Source organism: Bombina bombina, chromosome 4 (assembly GCF_027579735.1).
Source record: "Bombina bombina isolate aBomBom1 chromosome 4, aBomBom1.pri, whole genome shotgun sequence".
Lineage (NCBI taxonomy): Eukaryota > Metazoa > Chordata > Amphibia > Anura > Bombinatoridae > Bombina > Bombina bombina.
In genome coordinates this window covers 1,223,878,429-1,223,897,577 of record NC_069502.1, presented here as the reverse complement: position 1 = coordinate 1,223,897,577, position 19,149 = coordinate 1,223,878,429, and the positions used below count along the sequence as shown (strand labels likewise).

The 19,149-nt window shown below is 41.6% G+C and overlaps 1 protein-coding gene across 1 annotated transcript in view; it reads left to right on the top strand.

The window, feature by feature from the left end:
* The window catches only part of TCTE1 (t-complex-associated-testis-expressed 1), a 190,377-nt gene extending 173,987 nt beyond the window's left edge, over nucleotides 1–16,390 (top strand). Inside the window, exon 4 of the mRNA XM_053712820.1 lies at nucleotides 16,112–16,390. Coding sequence (XP_053568795.1) covers nucleotides 16,112–16,288 — 177 coding nt within the window. The 3' untranslated portion in view covers nucleotides 16,289–16,390. The remainder of the gene's footprint in view (nucleotides 1–16,111) is intronic.
* The last annotated feature ends 2,759 nt before the right edge of the window (nucleotides 16,391–19,149 follow it).

Here is a 19,149-nt window from a genome sequence, read left to right as displayed (position 1 = left end):
TCTGGGGAATCTTAAAAGTAGAAGCCCATTGGAGAGGAGAGAATTATGAGAACAAACTCCTTAAAAAAGAAGCTGAACTAATTTATAAAATGAAGACACTACACCCATGGGGCCTAAACTCAGAATTGGATGTGACCCCATTTATGTATGATTAACATCCATGCATATATCTGCAAATAGTTAATCAAGAATGTCCTCTCCAACTATTATACCCATTTAGGGAAGTATATACAACTAACTGATACAAAAATATGATAGTGCAGTACATTACAACTACTCAAATGAGTATTTTCTCATGTACTACCTATCTATTAAAAAAGTACTGTTTGTAGAGTATAATCATAAGAAATAAATAATATAATCAAACATTATCTAAATAACACATATTTCTTGTAGAAATTATGACCTCATAAGATATCAAATGTCAATCTGATGAAACAATGTACCCACTTTATCTTGTATCCCTACAAATGTGCCTAGATTTTAAGCTTATATTTGTACAATATGCACATATGTATCTAAACCCCATTCTGGATTTGGAACAAATTTCCCTAGAGCCTTTGACTGTAATCAAAAATAGATAAAATGATAGACTATACAGTCTCCCAAAGAGATGAAGACACTATTAATAATCCCCTTAAGTGAGAGATAAAGAAAAGAAGAAAAAGTCCACCTTTAAAATAAATCAACTACCTGCAAAGACACCTGGGGTACACACCCACAACGGATCAACCAATAAGAAGGGAGCTCGGCCCTTATAAAGGCTGCTGTCTCATAAGGTTACTCATTCTTGAAAAAGCCCCAAGCGTGGGGTGAAAAGCGTTGATTTGAGTAACTCTTCAAGTGTAGCACACGGATTACAACCTCTCTACACCTGCTACAACTCCATTACCTCTTTGGAATTATGCTAAGAAGCAATTTTCTACTTCCAGATCAGTAATGCTGCTAAACATTGGCTAGCTCAAGCATACTGCACCATCTCCAGATAGCACTGAGAAAAGTGCCCCCTGAGAATATCGGATCGCATATACAGGCTACTAGCCTGACAACAAACCAACTCGCATCTAACCTGCACTCAAGTCTAAAGACTGCAGTAAGCAAACATTAGCACTCCTTGCCAGCGATACCAACTAATAGACCGATGCGGCATTAGGAGGTAATTGACTGCAAAAGCACATCACAGACTTTAATACAGCTACTTAGTTATTTGTTTAAGAGGACACCGCTGTAGAACGGACTGCAACATATCGCACAGCAAAGTCTGTGCCACACGTCATCGCACGTCACTCCCGGAAGTGACGTAAGGAGCAACAACACAGCCAGCGAGGATCACCACGCCGAAGTAACGCTGAGCAACAAACACACCAACAAGGAATCAGGACATCATACCGGACAAAGTGACACCGGGGAACAAGGAAGCACCGGGTTTCTACAAACTTCCTCAACGGGCTCAAGAACGGATCTCCTCTAAAAGAACTGGCAATCCTCCTCACTCTAGACGTAGAGTGAGGATATTTTAAAAAGGTACTCTTTGTATCCCAATTCACCTCTGATACTAGGCACTTACCTTATATACAGGTCAGCCCCTTGCACATTGTGTATACCGCACATAATTACATGTTAAATATATATCGGCTTTTATCTAACTAGTCTGGACGTCCAGCATTTTTATCTTTAAACATAGTTTTATTTTCAATAAATATTTATTTCTACTCCTATCTGGTCATATATTCTTTAAACATTGATTATTTGATAACTGCATAGAGGTCTAGTCTAGTACCATATAAGGTTTATTTTTCCAATCATACATTTGAGTTGAATATCACATCCATAAATTATGTCTGCCAAAGTGTACTATAAACTCTGTCAATTATTTAAAGTCCTTATCTAGCGTATGCCAATTTTCCAGAACTATCTATAAGAATTAGGTCTATATTAGGCAAGTCCCAATACTAATATAATATAACAAATACTGTTATATTGTAACTACCAGACATACTGAGCCTTTGAATGGTTATTTCACCAAATACACCTTAATCCATTACATATAATTGTCACGCTCTAATTTTAATATCAGTCATATCAGAGACTATCTTGGTAAATACTTCAAGTAAATTTAACATAACCTTTATATATATATATATATATAGAGACCATCCCTAAGCTTTTTCAGCGCCAGCACCCCCCAAATTTTCTTTTCTAATTTATTATCTAGGGTTCTGATTGGGGGACCCTACCCTGTGCTTGGCTAATTTAGGGATCCTAAGTGCCAGCTTATCTTCACTCTTGCCTAACTTGCAGTGCACAGACCAGGCTATGTGTATAAATATCCGCTAGTGACAGTGAGTGTGCACAGACCAGGCTATGTGTATAAATATCCGCTAGTGACAGTGACTGTGCACAGACCAGGCTATGTGTATAAATATCCGCTAGTGACTGTGCACAGACCAAGCTATGTGTATAAATATCCGCTAGTGACAGTGACTGAGCTTGCAGTGCACAGACCAAGCAATGTGTATAAATATCCGCTAGTGACAGTGACTGAGCTTGCAGTGCACAGACCAAGCTATGTGTATAAATATCCGCTAGTGACAGTGACTGAGCTTGCAGTGCACAGACCAAGCAATGTGTATAAATATCCGCTAGTGACAGTGACTGAGCTTGCAGTGCACAGACCAAGCTATGTGTATAAATATCCGCTAGTGACAGTGACTGAGCTTGCAGTGCACAGACTATGCTATGTGTATAAATATCCGCTAGTGACAGTGACTGAGCTTGCAGTACACAGACCAGGCTATGTGTATAAATATCCGCTAGTGACAGTGACTGAGCTTGCAGTGCACAGACCATGATATGTGTATAAATATCCGCTAGTGACAGTAACTGAGCTTGCAGTGCACAGACTAAGCTATGTGTATAAATATCTGCTAGTGACAGTGACTGAGCTTGCAAAACACAGACTAAGCTATGTGTATAAATATCCGCTAGTGACAGTGACTGAGCTTGCAGTGCATAGACCAGGATATGTGTATAAATATCCGCTAGTGACAGTGACTGAGCTTGCAGTGCACAGAACAGGATATGTGTATAAATATCCGCTAGTGACAGTGACTGAGCTTGCAGTGCACAGACTAAGCTATGTGTTTAATTATCCGCTAGTGACAGTGACTGAGCTTGGAGTGCACAGACCAGGCTATGTGTTTAAATATCCGCTAGTGACAGTGACTGAGCTTGCAGTGCACAGACCAAGCTATGTGTATAAATATCCGCTAGTGACAGTGACTGAGCTTGCAGTGCACAGACTAAGCTATGTGTATAAATATCCGCTAGTGACAGTGACTGAGCTTGCAGTGCACAGACCATGCTATGTGTATAAATATCCGCTAGTGACAGTGATTGAGCTTGCAGTGCACAGAACAAGCTATGTGTATAAATATCCGCTAGTGACAGTGATTGAGCTTGCAGTGCACAGACAAAGCTATGTGTATAAATATCCACTAGTGACAGTGACTGAGCTTGCAGTGCACAGACCATGCTTTGTGTATAAATATCCGCTAGTGACAGTGACTGAGCTTGCAGTGCACAGACCAAGCTATGTGTATAAATATCCGCTAGTGACAGTGACTGTGCACAGACCATGCTATGTGTATAAATATCCGGTAGTGACAGTAACTGAGCTTGCAGTGCACAGACCAGGCTATGTGTATAAATATCCGCTAGTGACAGTGACTGTGCACAGACCAGGCTATATGTATAAATATCCGCTAGTGACTGTGCACAGACCAGGCTATGTGTATAAATATCCGCTAGTGACTGTGCACAGACTATGCTATGTGTATAAATATCAGCTAGTGACAGTAACTGAGCTTGCAGTGCACAGACCAAGCTATGTGTATAAATATCCGCTAGTGACAGTGACTGAGCTTGCAGTGCACAGACCAAGCTATGTGTATAAATATCCGCTAGTGACAGTGACTGAGCTTGCAGTGCACAGACCAAGCTATGTGTATAAATATCCGCTAGTGACAGTGACTGAGCTTGCAGTGCACAGACCATGCTATGTGTATAAATATCCGCTTGTGACAGTAACTGAGCTTGCAGTACACAGACCAGGCTATGTGTATAAATATCTGCTAGTGACAGTAACTGAGCTTGCAGTGCACAGACTAAGCTATGTGTATAAATATCCGCTAGTGACAGTGATTGAGCTTGCAGTACACAGACTAAGCTATGTGTATAAATATCCGCTAGTGACAGTGACTGAGCTTGCAGTGCACAGACCAAGCTATGTGTATAAATATCCGCTAGTGACAGTGACTGAGCTTGCAGTGCACAGACCAAGCTATGTGTATAAATATCCGCTAGTGACAGTGACTGAGCTTGCAGTGCACAGACCAGGCTATGTGTATAAATATCCGCTAGTGACAGTGACTGAGCTTGCAGTGCACAGACCAAGCTATGTGTATAAATATCCGCTAGTGACAGTGACTGAGCTTGCAGTGCACAGACCAGGCGATGTGTATAAATATCTGCTAGTGACAGTGACTGAGCTTGCAGTGCACAGACCAGGCGATGTGTATAAATATCCGCTAGTGACAGTAACTGAGTTTGCTGTGCACAGAACAAGCTATGTGTATAAATATCCGCTAGTGACAGTGACTGAGCTTGCAGTGCACAGACCAAGCTATGTATATAAATATCAGCTAGTGACAGTGACTGAGCTTGCAGTGCACAGACCATGCTATGTGTATAAATATCCGCTAGTGACAGTGATTGAGCTTGCAGTGCACAGAACAAGCTATGTGTATAAATATCCGCTAGTGACAGTGATTGAGCTTGCAGTGCACAGACAAAGCTATGTGTATAAATATCCACTAGTGACAGTGACTGAGCTTGCAGTGCACAGACCATGCTTTGTGTATAAATATCCGCTAGTGACAGTGACTGAGCTTGCAGTGCACAGACCAAGCTATGTGTATAAATATCCGCTAGTGACAGTGACTGTGCACAGACCATGCTATGTGTATAAATATCCGCTAGTGACAGTAACTGAGCTTGCAGTGCACAGACCAGGCTATGTGTATAAATATCCGCTAGTGACAGTGACTGTGCACAGACCAGGCTATGTGTATAAATATCCGCTAGTGACTGTGCACAGACCAGGCTATGTGTATAAATATCCGCTAGTGACTGTGCACAGACTATGCTATGTGTATAAATATCAGCTAGTGACAGTAACTGAGCTTGCAGTGCACAGACCAAGCTATGTGTATAAATATCCGCTAGTGACAGTGACTGAGCTTGCAGTGCACAGACCAAGCTATGTGTATAAATATCCGCTAGTGACAGTGACTGAGCTTGCAGTGCACAGACCAAGCTATGTGTATAAATATCCGCTAGTGACAGTGACTGAGCTTGCAGTGCACAGACCATGCTATGTGTATAAATATCCGCTTGTGACAGTAACTGAGCTTGCAGTACACAGACCAGGCTATGTGTATAAATATCTGCTAGTGACAGTAACTGAGCTTGCAGTGCACAGACCAAGCTATGTGTATAAATATCCGCTAGTGACAGTGACTGAGCTTGCAGTGCACAGACCAAGCTATGTGTATAAATATCCGCTAGTGACAGTGACTGAGCTTGCAGTGCACAGACCAAGCTATGTGTATAAATATCCGCTTGTGACAGTAACTGAGCTTGCAGTACACAGACCAGGCTATGTGTATAAATATCTGCTAGTGACAGTAACTGAGCTTGCAGTGCACAGACTAAGCTATGTGTATAAATATCCGCTAGTGACAGTGACTGAGCTTGCAGTGCACAGACCATGCTCTGTGTATAAATATCCGCTAGTGACAGTGACTGAGCTTGCAGTGCACAGACCAGGCTATGTGTATAAATATCCGCTAGTGACAGTGACTGAGCTTGCAGTGCACAGACCATGCTCTGTGTATAAATATCCGCTAGTGACAGTAACTGAGTTTGCTGTGCACAGAACAAGCTATGTGTATAAATATCCGCTAGTGACAGTGACTGAGCTTGCAGTGCACAGACCAAGCTATGTATATAAATATCAGCTAGTGACAGTGACTGAGCTTGCAGTGCACAGACCAAGCTATGTGTATAAATATCCGCTAGTGACAGTGACTGAGCTTGCAGTGCACAGACCATGCTATGTGTATAAATATCTGCTAGTGACTGTGCACAGACTATGCTATGTGTATAAATATCAGCTAGTGACAGTAACTGAGCTTGCAGTGCACAGACCAGGCTATGTGTATAAATATCCGCTAGTGACTGTGCACAGACTATGCTATGTGTATAAATATCAGCTAGTGACAGTAACTGAGCTTGCAGTGCACAGACCAGGCTATGTGTATAAATATCCGCTAGTGACTGTGCACAGACCAGGCTATGTGTATAAACATCCGCTAGTGACTGTGCACAGACTATGCTATGTGTATAAATATCAGCTAGTGACAGTAACTGAGCTTGCAGTGCACAGACTAAGCTATGTGTATAAATATCCGCTAGTGACAGTGATTGAGCTTGCAGTACACAGACTAAGCTATGTGTATAAATATCCGCTAGTGACAGTGACTGAGCTTGCAGTGCACAGACCAAGCTATGTGTATAAATATCCGCTAATGACAGTGACTGAGCTTGCAGTGCACAGACCAGGCTATGTGTATAAATATCCGCTAGTGACAGTGACTGAGCTTGCAGTGCACAGACCAAGCTATGTGTATAAATATCCGCTAGTGACAGTGACTGAGCTTGCAGTGCACAGACCAGGCTATGTGTATAAATATCCGCTAGTGACAGTGACTGAGCTTGCAGTGCACAGACCAAGCTATGTGTATAAATATCCGCTAGTGACAGTGACTGAGCTTGCAGTGCACAGACCAAGCTATGTGTATAAATATCAGCTAGTGACAGTAACTGAGCTTGCAGTGCACAGACCAAGCTATGTGTATAAATATCCGCTAGTGACAGTGACTGAGCTTGCAGTGCACAGACCAAGCTATGTGTATAAATATCCGCTAGTGACAGTGACTGAGCTTGCAGTGCACAGACCAGGCTATGTGTATAAATATCCGCTAGTGACAGTGACTGAGCTTGCAGTGCACAGACCAAGCTATGTGTATAAATATCCGCTAGTGACAGTGACTGAGCTTGCAGTGCACAGACCATGCTATCTGTATAAATATCCGCTAGTGACAGTAACTGAGTTTGCTGTGCACAGAACAAGCTATGTGTATAAATATCCGCTAGTGACAGTGACTGAGCTTGCAGTGCACAGACCAAGTTATGTATATAAATATCAGCTAGTGACAGTGACTGAGCTTGCAGTGCACAGACCATGCTATGTGTATTGATATCCGCTACTGACAGTGACTGAGCTTGCAGTGCAGAGACTAAGCTATGTGTATAAATATCCACTTGTGACAGTGACTGAGCTTGCAGTGCACAGTCCAAGCTATGTGTATAAATATCCACTAGTGACAGTGACTGTGCACAGACCATGCTATGTGTATAAATATCCGCTAGTGACAGTGACTGTGCACAGACCATGCTATGTGTATAAATATCCACTAGTGACAGTGACTGTGCACAGACCAGGCTATGTATATAAATATCCGCTAGTGACAGTAACTGAGCTTGCATTGCACAGACCAGGCTATGTGTATAAATATCCACTAGTGACAGTGACTGTGCACAGACCAGGCTATGTATATAAATATCCGCTAGTGACAGTGACTGAGCTTGCAGTGCACAGACCAAGCTATGTGTATAAATATCCGCTAGTGACAGTGACTGAGCTTGCAGTGCACAGACCAGGCTATGTGTATAAATATCCGCTAGTGACAGTGACTGAGCTTGCAGTGCACAGACCAGGATATGTGTATAAATATCCGCTAGTGACAGTGACTGAGCTTGCAGTGCACAGACCAGGCTATGTGTATAAATATCAGCTAGTGACAGTGACTGAGCTTGCAGTGCACAGACCAAGTTATGTGTATAAATATCCGCTAGTGACAGTGACTGAGCTTGCAGTGCACAGACCAGGCTATGTGTATAAATATCAGCTAGTGACAGTGACTGAGCTTGCAGTGCACAGACCAAGCTATGTGTATAAATATCCGTTAGTGACAGTGACTGAGCTTGCAGTGCACAGACCAAGCTATGTTTATAAATATCTGCTAGTGACAGTAACTGAGCTTGCAGTGCACAGACCAAGCTATGTGTATAAATATCCGCTAGTGACAGTGACTGAGCTTGCAGTGCACAGACCAAGCTATGTGTATAAATATCCGCTAGTGACAGTGACTGAGCTTGCAGTGCACAGACCAAGCTATGTGTATAAATATCCGTTAGTGACAGTGACTGAGCTTGCAGTGCACAGACCAAGCTATGTGTATAAATATCCGCTAGTGACAGTGACTGTGCACAGACCAGGCTATGTATATAAATATCCGCTAGTGACAGTAACTGAGCTTGCAGTGCACAGACCAGGCTATGTGTATAAATATCCGCTAGTGACAGTGACTGTGCACAGACCAGGCTATGTCTATAAATATCCGCTAGTGACTGTGCACAGACCAGGCTATGTGTATAAATATCCGCTAGTGACAGTGACTGAGCTTGCAGTGCACAGACCAAGCTATGTGTATAAATATCCGCTAGTGACTGTGACTGAGCTTGCAGTGCACAGACCATGCTATGTGTATAAATATCCGCTTGTGACAGTAACTGAGCTTGCAGTACACAGACCAGGCTATGTGTATAAATATCCGCTAGTGACAGTAACTGAGCTTGCAGTGCACAGACTAAGCTATGTGTATAAATATCCACTAGTGACAGTGACTGTGCACAGACCAGGCTATGTATATAAATATCCGCTAGTGACAGTGACTGAGCTTGCAGTGCACAGACCAAGCTATGTGTATAAATATCCGCTAGTGACAGTGACTGAGCTTGCAGTGCACAGACCAGGCTATGTGTATAAATATCCGCTAGTGACAGTGACTGAGCTTGCAGTGCACAGACCAGGCGATGTGTATAAATATCCGCTAGTGACAGTGACTGAGCTTGCAGTGCACAGACCATGCTATGTGTATAAATATCCGCTAGTGACAGTAACTGAGTTTGCAGTGCACAGACCATGCTATGTGTATAAATATCCGCTAGTGACAGTAACTGAGCTTGCAGTACACAGACCAGGCTATGTGTATAAATATCCGCTAGTGACAGTAACTGAGCTTGCAGTGCACAGACTAAGCTATGTGTATAAATATCCGCTAGTGACAGTGATTGAGCTTGCAGTACACAGACTAAGCTATGTGTATAAATATCCGCTAGTGACAGTGACTGAGCTTGCAGTGCACAGACTAAGCTATGTGTATAAATATCCGCTAGTGACAGTGACTGAGCTTGCAGTGCACAGACCAAGCTATGTGTATAAATATCCGCTAGTGACAGTGACTGAGCTTGCAGTGCACAGACCAGGCTATGTGTATAAATATCCGCTAGTGACAGTGACTGAGCTTGCAGTGCACAGACCAGGCTATGTGTATAAATATCCGCTAGTGACAGTGACTGAGCTTGCAGTGCACAGACCATGCTATGTGTATAAATATCGGCTAGTGACAGTAACTGAGTTTGCAGTGGACAGAACAAGCTATGTGTATAAATATCCGCTAGTGACAGTGACTGAGCTTGCAGTGCAGAGACTAAGCTATGTGTATAAATATCCGCTAGTGACAGTGACTGAGCTTGCAGTGCACAGTCCAAGCTATGTGTATAAATATCCGCTAGTGACAGTGACTGTGCACAGACCATGCTATGTGTATAAATATCCACTAGTGACAGTGACTGTGCACAGACCAGGCTATGTATATAAATATCCGCTAGTGACAGTGACTGAGCTTGCAGTGCACAGACCAGGCTATGTGTATAAATATCCACTAGTGACAGTGACTGTGCACAGTTCAGGCTATGTATATAAATATCCGCTAGTGACAGTGACTGAGCTTGCAGTGCACAGACCAAGCTATGTGTATAAATATCCGCTAGTGACAGTGACTGAGCTTGCAGTGCACAGACCAGGCTATGTGTATAAATATCCGCTAGTGACAGTGACTGAGCTTGCAGTGCACAGACCAGGCTATGTGTATAAATATCCGCTAGTGACAGTGACTGAGCTTGCAGTGCACAGACCATGCTATGTGTATAAATATCCGCTAGTGACAGTAACTGAGTTTGCAGTGCACAGACCATGCTATGTGTATAAATATCCGCTAGTGACAGTGACTGAGCTTGCAGTGCAGAGACTAAGCTACGTGTATAAATATCCGCTAGTGACAGGGACTGAGCTTGCAGTGCACAGTCCAAGCTATGTGTATAAATATCCGCTAGTGACAGTGACTGTGCACAGACCATGCTATGTGTATAAATATCCACTAGTGACAGTGACTGTGCACAGACCAGGCTATGTATATAAATATCCGCTAGTGACAGTAACTGAGCTTGCAGTGCACAGACCAGGCTATGTGTATAAATATCCACTAGTGACAGTGACTGTGCACAGACCAGGCTATTTATATAAATATCCGCTAGTGACAGTGACTGAGCTTGCAGTGCACAGACCAAGCTATGTGTATAAATATCCGCTAGTGACAGTGACTGAGCTTGCAGTGCACAGACCAGGCTATGTGTATAAATATCCGCTAGTGACAGTGACTGAGCTTGCAGTGCACAGACCAGGCTATGTGTATAAATATCCGCTAGTGACAGTGACTGAGCTTGCAGTGCACAGACCATGCTATGTGTATAAATATCCGCTAGTGACAGTAACTGAGTTTGCAGTGCACAGACCATGCTATGTGTATAAATATCCGCTAGTGACAGTGACTGAGCTTGCAGTGCAGAGACTAAGCTATGTGTATAAATATCCGCTAGTGACAGTGACTGAGCTTGCAGTGCACAGTCCAAGCTATGTGTATAAATATCCGCTAGTGACAGTGACTGTGCACAGACCATACTATGTGTATAAATATCCACTAGTGACAGTGACTGTGCACAGACCAGGCTATGTATATAAATATCCGCTAGTGACAGTAACTGAGCTTGCAGTGCACAGACCAGGCTATGTGTATAAATATCCACTAGTGACAGTGACTGTGCACAGACCAGGCTATGTATATAAATATCCGCTAGTGACAGTGACTGAGCTTGCAGTGCACAGACCAAGCTATGTGTATAAATATCCGCTAGTGACAGTGACTGAGCTTGCAGTGCACAGACCAGGCTATGTGTATAAATATCCGCTAGTGACAGTGACTGAACTTGCAGTGCACAGACCAGGCTATGTGTATAAATATCCGCTAGTGACAGTGACTGAGCTTGCAGTGCACAGACCAGGCTATGTGTATAAATATCCGCTAGTGACAGTGACTGAGCTTGCAGTGCACAGACCAAGCTACGTGTATAAATATCCGCTAGTGACAGTGACTGAGCTTGCAGTGCACAGACCAGGCTATGTGTATAAATATCAGCTAGTGACAGTGACTGAGCTTGCAGTGCACAGACCAAGCTATGTGTATAAATATCCGCTAGTGACAGTGACTGAGCTTGCAGTGCACAGACCAAGCTATGTGTATAAATATCTGCTAGTGACAGTGACTGAGCTTGCAGTGCACAGACCAGGCTATGTGTATAAATATCCGCTAGTGACAGTGACTGAGCTTGCAGTGCACAGACCAAGCTATGTGTATAAATATCTGCTAGTGACAGTGACTGAGCTTGCAGTGCACAGACCAAGCTATGTGTATAAATATCCGCTAGTGACAGTGACTGAGCTTGCAGTGCACATACCAAGCTATGTGTATAAATATCTGCTAGTGACAGTAACTGAGCTTGCAGTGCACAGACCAAGCTATGTGTATAAATATCAGCTAGTGACAGTGACTGTGCACAGACCACGCTATGGGGCCTAGTTATCAAGCCGTCAACCTCAAATACACTGGATTTCCGCATCGTATTTGTGGCGAGGCAGATACGCCTTAGTTATCAAAGGCTCGAGACCGGCAAAAGTAGAATTTTGTGACGTAAGCATCGATCCGCCGGACTCAGTCTGACACAGATCGATTCTTACGTCACTCCAGATGTTTAATAAATTTATTGACCCCTAATCTGCCCCCCCTTCACCGTCGCCACCTATAATAAATTTATTAACCCCTATCCTGCCCCCCACTACGCCGCCGCCACTGTAATAAAATTATTAACCCCTAAACCTAAGTCTAACCCTAACGCCCCCATAACTTAAATATTAATTAAATAAATTTAAATAAATTAACTCTTATTAACTAAATTAATCCTATTTAAAACTAAATACTTACCTTTAAAATAAACCCTAATATAGCTACAATATAAATAATAATTATATTCTAGCTATCTTAGGATTTATATTTATTTTACTGGTACCTTTCAATTTATTTTAACTAGGTACAATAGCTATTAAATAGTTATTAACTATTTAATAGCTTACCTAGCTAAAATAAAGAGAAATTTACCTGTAAAATAAATCCTAACCTAAGTTACAATTACACCTAACACTACACTATACTTTAATAAATTATTCCTATTTAAAAATAAATACTTACCTGTAAAATAAACCCGAAGATAGCTACAATATAATTAATAATTATATTATAGCTATCTTAGGATTTATATTTATTTTACAGGTAACTTTGTATTTATTTTAGCTAGTTAGAATAGTTATTAAATAGTTATTAACTATTTAATAACTACCTAGCTAAAAGAAATACAAAATTACCTGTAAAATAAATCCTAACTTAAGTTACAATTAAACCTAATACTACATTATCATTAAATTAATTAAATAAACTACCTACAAATAACTACAATTAAATACAATTACATAAACTAACTAAAGTAAGTAAAGTTACAAAAAATAAAAAAATAAGTTACAAACATGTTAAAAATATTACAACAATTTTAAGCTACTTACACCTAATCTAAGCCCCCTAATAAAATAACAAACCCCCCCCAAAATAAAAAAATGCCCTACCCTATTCTAAATTAAATAAATTTCAAAGCTCTTTTACCTTACCAGCCCTTAAAAGGGCCATTTGTGGGGGCATGCCCCAAAGAAAACAGCTCTTTTGCCTGTAAAAGAAAAATACAACCCCCCCAACATTAAAACCCACCACCCACATACCCCTAATCTAACCCAAACCCCCCTTACAAAAACCTAACACTAATCCCCTGAAGATCATCCTACCTTTAGTTGTCTTCACTCAGCCGAGCCACCGATGGAACTGAAGAGGACATCCGGAGCGGAAGAAGTTAATCCTCCAAGCGGCGCTGAAGAAATCTTCCATCCGATGAAGTCATCATCCAGGCGGCGCTGAAGAAAAGTCTTCGATCCGGCCGATGTCATCTTCAAAGAGGCGCTGAAGAGGTCTTCTATCCGGACGAAGTCATCTTCCAAGCCGGGTCTTGAATCTTCCTTCTGCTGACGCGGAACCACCTTCTTCACCGACGGACTACGACGAATGACGGCTCCTTTAAGGGACGTCATCCAAGATGGCGTCCCCTCAATTCCGATTGGCTGATAGGATTCTATCAGCCAATCGGAATTAAGGTAGGAAAAATCTGATTGGCTGATGGAATCAGCCAATCCAGATTGAGCTCGCATTCTATTGGCTGTTCCGATCAGCCAATAGAATGCGAGCTCAATCTGATTGGCTGATTGGATCAGCCAATCGGATTGAACTTGAATCTGATTGGCTGATTCCATCAGCCAATCAGAATTTTCCTACCTTAATTCCGATTGGCTGATAGAATCCTATCAGCCAATCGGAATTGAGGGGACGCCATCTTGGATGACGTCCCTTAAAGGAGCCGTCATTCGTCGTAGTCCGTCGGTGAAGAAGGTGGTTCCGCGTCGGCGGAAGGAAGATTCAAGACCCGGCTTGGAAGATGACTTCTTCCGGATAGAAGACCTCTTCAGCGCCTCTTTGAAGATGACATCGGCCGGATCGAAGACTTTTCTTCAGCGCCGCCTGGATGATGACTTCATCGGATGGAAGATTTCTTCAGCGCCGCTTGGAGGATTAACTTCTTCCGCTCCGGATGTCCTCTTCAGTTCCATCGGTGGCTCGGCTGAGTGAAGACAACTAAAGGTAGGATGATCTTCAGGGGATTAGTGTTAGGTTTTTGTAAGGGGGTTTGGGTTAGATTAGGGGTATGTGGGTGGTGGGTTTTAATGTTGGGGGGGGTTGTATTTTTCTTTTACAGGCAAAAGAGCTGTTTTCTTTGGGGCATGCCCCCACAAATGGCCCTTTTAAGGGCTGGTAAGGTAAAAGAGCTTTGAAATTTATTTAATTTAGAATAGGGTAGGGCATTTTTTTATTTTGGGGGGGTTTGTTATTTTATTAGGGGGCTTAGATTAGGTGTAAGTAGCTTAAAATTGTTGTAATATTTTTAACATGTTTGTAACTTATTTTTTTATTTTTTGTAACTTAGCTTTTTTTATTTTTTGTACTTTAGTTAGTTTATGTAATTGTATTTAATTGTAGTTATTTGTAGGTAGTTTATTTAATTAATTTAATGATAGTGTAGTATTAGGTTTAATTGTAACTTGTTAGGATTTATTTTACAGGTAATTTTGTATTTCTTTTAGCTAGGTAGTTATTAAATAGTTAATAACTATTTAATAACTATTCTAACTAGCTAAAATAAATACAAAGTTACCTGTAAAATAAATATAAATTTTAAGATAGCTATAATATAATTATTAATTATATTGTAGCTATCTTCGGGTTTATTTTACAGGTAAGTATTTATTTTTAAATAGGAATAATTTATTAAAGTATAGTGTAGTGTTAGGTGTAATTGTAACTTAGGTTATGATTTATTTTACAGGTAAATTTCTCTTTATTTTAGCTAGGTAAGCTATTAAATAGTTAATAACTATTTAATAGCTATTGTACCTAGTTAAAATAAATTGAAAGGTACCTGTAAAATAAATATAAATCCTAAGATAGCTAGAATATAATTATTATTTATATTGTAGCTATATTAGGGTTTATTTTAAAGGTAAGTATTTAGTTTTAAATAGGATTCATTTAGTTAATAAGAGTTAATTTATTTAGATTTATTTAATTAATATTTAAGTTAGGGGGGCGTTAGGGTTAGACTTAGGTTTAGGGGTTAATAATTTTATTACAGTGGCGGCGGCGTAGTGGGGGGCAGGATAGTGGTTAATAAATTTATTATAGGTGGCGACGGTGTAGGGGGGGCAGATTAGGGGTTAATAAATTTATTATAGGTGGCGACGGTGTAGGGGGGGCAGGATAGGGGTTAATAGGTTTAATATAGGTTGCGGCGGGTTCAGGGAGCGGCGGTTTAGGGGTTAAACTATTTATTTAGTTGCGGAGAGGTGCGGGATCAGCAGGATAGGGGTTAATAATTTTATAATAGAGGGCGACGGTGTAGGGGGGGCAGGATAGGGGTTACTAGGTATACTGTAGGTGGCAGCGGTGTCCGGGAGCGGCGGTTTAGGGGTTAATACATTTATAAGAGTTGCGGCAGGGTCTAGGAGCGGCGGTTTAGGGGTTAATATATTTATAAGAGTTGCGGCAGGGTCTAGGAGCGGCGGTTTATGGGTTAGTAACTTTATTGAGTTGCGGGAGGCTCCGGGGGCGCCGGTATAGGGGGTAGAACAGTTTAGTTTAGTGTGAGTGCTTAGTGACAGGCTAGCAATAAAGCTGGGAAAAAGCCGAAGGGCAGCGAGATCGGATGAGTGATAACTATCACAGTCCGCTGCTCATCGCCCCGCGGCTTTTTGACAGCTTTATTTGATAACTTAGGCGTATTTTTTCAGGTCCGCGGCGGCGATGTGAGGCGAGCTTAGGCAGGCGTATTGGGCCGTCGAAGCCAGAAAAGTAGACGGCTTGATAACTAACCCCCTATGTGTATAAATATCAGCTAGTGACAGTGACTGTTTACAGACCAGGTTATGTCACGACTTTCTGTGCTGTATACATGGCCTCATCATGGGATGTCTTATTCATTTCAGGACGGGGGGAAGCAGCTGCTGGAAGGAATGTCGGACAACAAGACTCTCCAGGAATTTGACCTGCGCCTGACAGAAGTGGGACAGGAGAGTGAGTTCTTTATCAACCAGGTGCTGAAGAACAATCAGGAACGCACCCGTGTGGTTGCCATAAGTAAGCAGGTGAACACTTCTGGCTGAAGCCACCTGAGCAGTTTAATCAGGCTTCTCTTTTACTGTCACGGCCCCCGGCACATCCTGTCTGACATCTGATATCTAAATAAAAAATATTTTTTATAAATGTTTCCGGTTATGTTTGTTCTATATCTTAAAAGAGTATGCAAAAAAGCATACAATAGGGCGCGCAAAAAAGTGAAAGCAAATAATATATTAGGAAGGACTAATATGATGAGTGTTGACGTGTTACAGGTGTAAGCACTATAGTGGGTGTGTTTGTGTTGGACAATTCCTATAAGAGTGAATATATATAAAATGTATGCACAAAAAAAGAAGAGATAATAAAATAATGTGAATAAGCTAATGGGACAGTGCACTAATAGTTGTTGGTGCTAAATGAACTAATATATCTAATAACTGTAAAGAGATATAAACATGTAGAAGTAGACTGAACTGTACCAAACCAGTACAGAGAAGTAAAAAATAAATTCTCTCTCAATGCAATGAGAAATTCTTATGCTATAAAATAAATAAATACCATATGAAAGAACATACAATACAGGGAGTGCAGAATTATTAGGCAGGTTGTATTTTTGAGGATTAATTTTATTATTGAACAACAACCATGTTCTCAATGAACCCAAAAAACTCATTAATATCAAAGCTGAATAGTTTTGGAAGTAGTTTTTAGTTTGTTTTTAGTTATAGCTATTTTAGGGGGGTATCTGTGTGTGCAGGTGACTATTACTGTGCATAATTATTAGGCAACTTAACAAAAAACAAATATATACCCATTTCAATTATTTATTTTTACCAGTGAAACCAATATAACATCTCAACATTCACAAATATACATTTCTGACATTCAAAAACAAAACAAAAACAAATCAGTGACCAATATAGCCACCTTTCTTTGCAAGGACACTCAAAAGCCTGCCATCCATGGATTCTGTCAGTGTTTTGATCTGTTCACCATCAACATTGCGTGCAGCAGCAACCACAGCCTCCCAGACACTGTTCAGAGAGGTGTACTGTTTTCCCTCCTTGTAAATCTCACATTTGATGATGGACCACAGGTTCTCAATGGGGTTCAGATCAGGTGAACAAGGAGGCCATGTCATTAGATTTTCTTCTTTTATACCCTTTCTTGCCAGCCACGCTGTGGAGTACTTGGACGCGTGTGATGGGGCATTGTCCTGCATGAAAATCATGTTTTTCTTGAAGGATTCAGACTTCTTCCTGTACCACTGCTTGAAGAAGGTGTCTTCCAGAAACTGGCAGTAGGACTGGGAGTTGAGCTTGACTCCATCCTCAACCCGAAAAGGCCCCACAAGCTCATCTTTGATGATACCAGCCCAAACCAGTACTCCACCTCCACCTTGCTGGCGTCTGAGTCAGACTGGAGCTCTCTGCCCTTTACCAATCCAGCCACGGGCCCATCCATCTGGCCCATCAAGACTCACTCTCATTTCATCAGTCCATAAAACCTTAGAAAAATCAGTCTTGAGATATTTCTTGGCCCAGTCTTGACGTTTCAGCTTGTGTGTCTTGTTCAGTGGTGGTTGTCTTTCAGCCTTTCTTACCTTGGCCATGTCTCTGAGTATTGCACACCTTGTGCTTTTGGGCACTCCAGTGATGTTGCAGCTCTGAAATATGGCCAAACTGGTGGCAAGTGGCATCTTGGCAGCTGCACGCTTGACTTTTCTCAGTTCATGGGCAGTTATTTTGCGCCTTGGTTTTTCCACACGCTTCTTGCGACCCTGTTGACTATTTTGAATGAAACGCTTGATTGTTTGATGATCACGCTTCAGAAGCTTTGCAATTTTAAGAGTGCTGCATCCCTCTGCAAGATATCTCACTATTTTTGACTTTTCTGAGCCTGTCAAGTCCTTCTTTTGACCCATTTTGCCAAAGGAAAGGAAGTTGCCTAATAATTATGCACACCTGATATTGGGTGTTGATGTCATTAGACCACACCCCTTCTCATTACAGAGATGCACATCACCTAATATGCTTAATTGGTAGTAGGCTTTCGAGCCTATACAGCTTGGAGTAAGACAACATGCATAAAGAGGATGATGTGGTCAAAATACTCATTTGCCTAATAATTCTGCACTCCCTGTATAATAAATTCAAAAAAGTGAAAAGTGATGTAAAAAACAGATGAATGTGAAAGTCTGGTAAATCTGTGGAGTATCTCCCAAAAAGACAATCTCAAAATAATCTTTAAAAGTGATATAGTCACTGATATATTCTGCAAAATGAAAGGCTGCTTCTCTCCGGGGCCGGTGGTGAGTCGGAAGATCTAGAGAATGCAAACAGGAGAGAGAGAGCGCCTAATAGTGTAATAACGTCTGAATAATAAGAATCAAAGCAATAGCGGCATCAAAAGATGAGTACTCACAAACGAGTTGGCACTCACAAGTAGTGCATACGGGCGGGCTGACCTTTCTACAGCAGTCAGTACGCTGGGGGATCTGTCTTGTAAGTTGTACCCCTCGGACGGGGGTGTTAAGCTGGTCGTGGATGCTGCAAATACAAGCCTCTCCTCTACACACAGCGTGTGCGCGCTGACTTGGCGTCCATGATACAGCTGCTCAACTTGGCAAATAGAGTAACTCCCAGATAACACCACGTGTGTGGGTAGCCTCCGGGTCAGTGACAAACAGTTCGTGTGGCTTTAGATCTCTGCCGATAGAAGGGATTCCTCTACACACAGCATGTGTGAATTGATATGGCGTCTGTAGTCTGGTAGCACAGCTCAGCAAATAGAGTGACTTTTGGAACACACAGCGTGTGTGAGTCGTTTCTTTGTTAGTGGCAAACAGGTTAGAAATGAGTCTAAATAGTAGGAACGTGATGGTTTAATACAATGACAGCGGAAT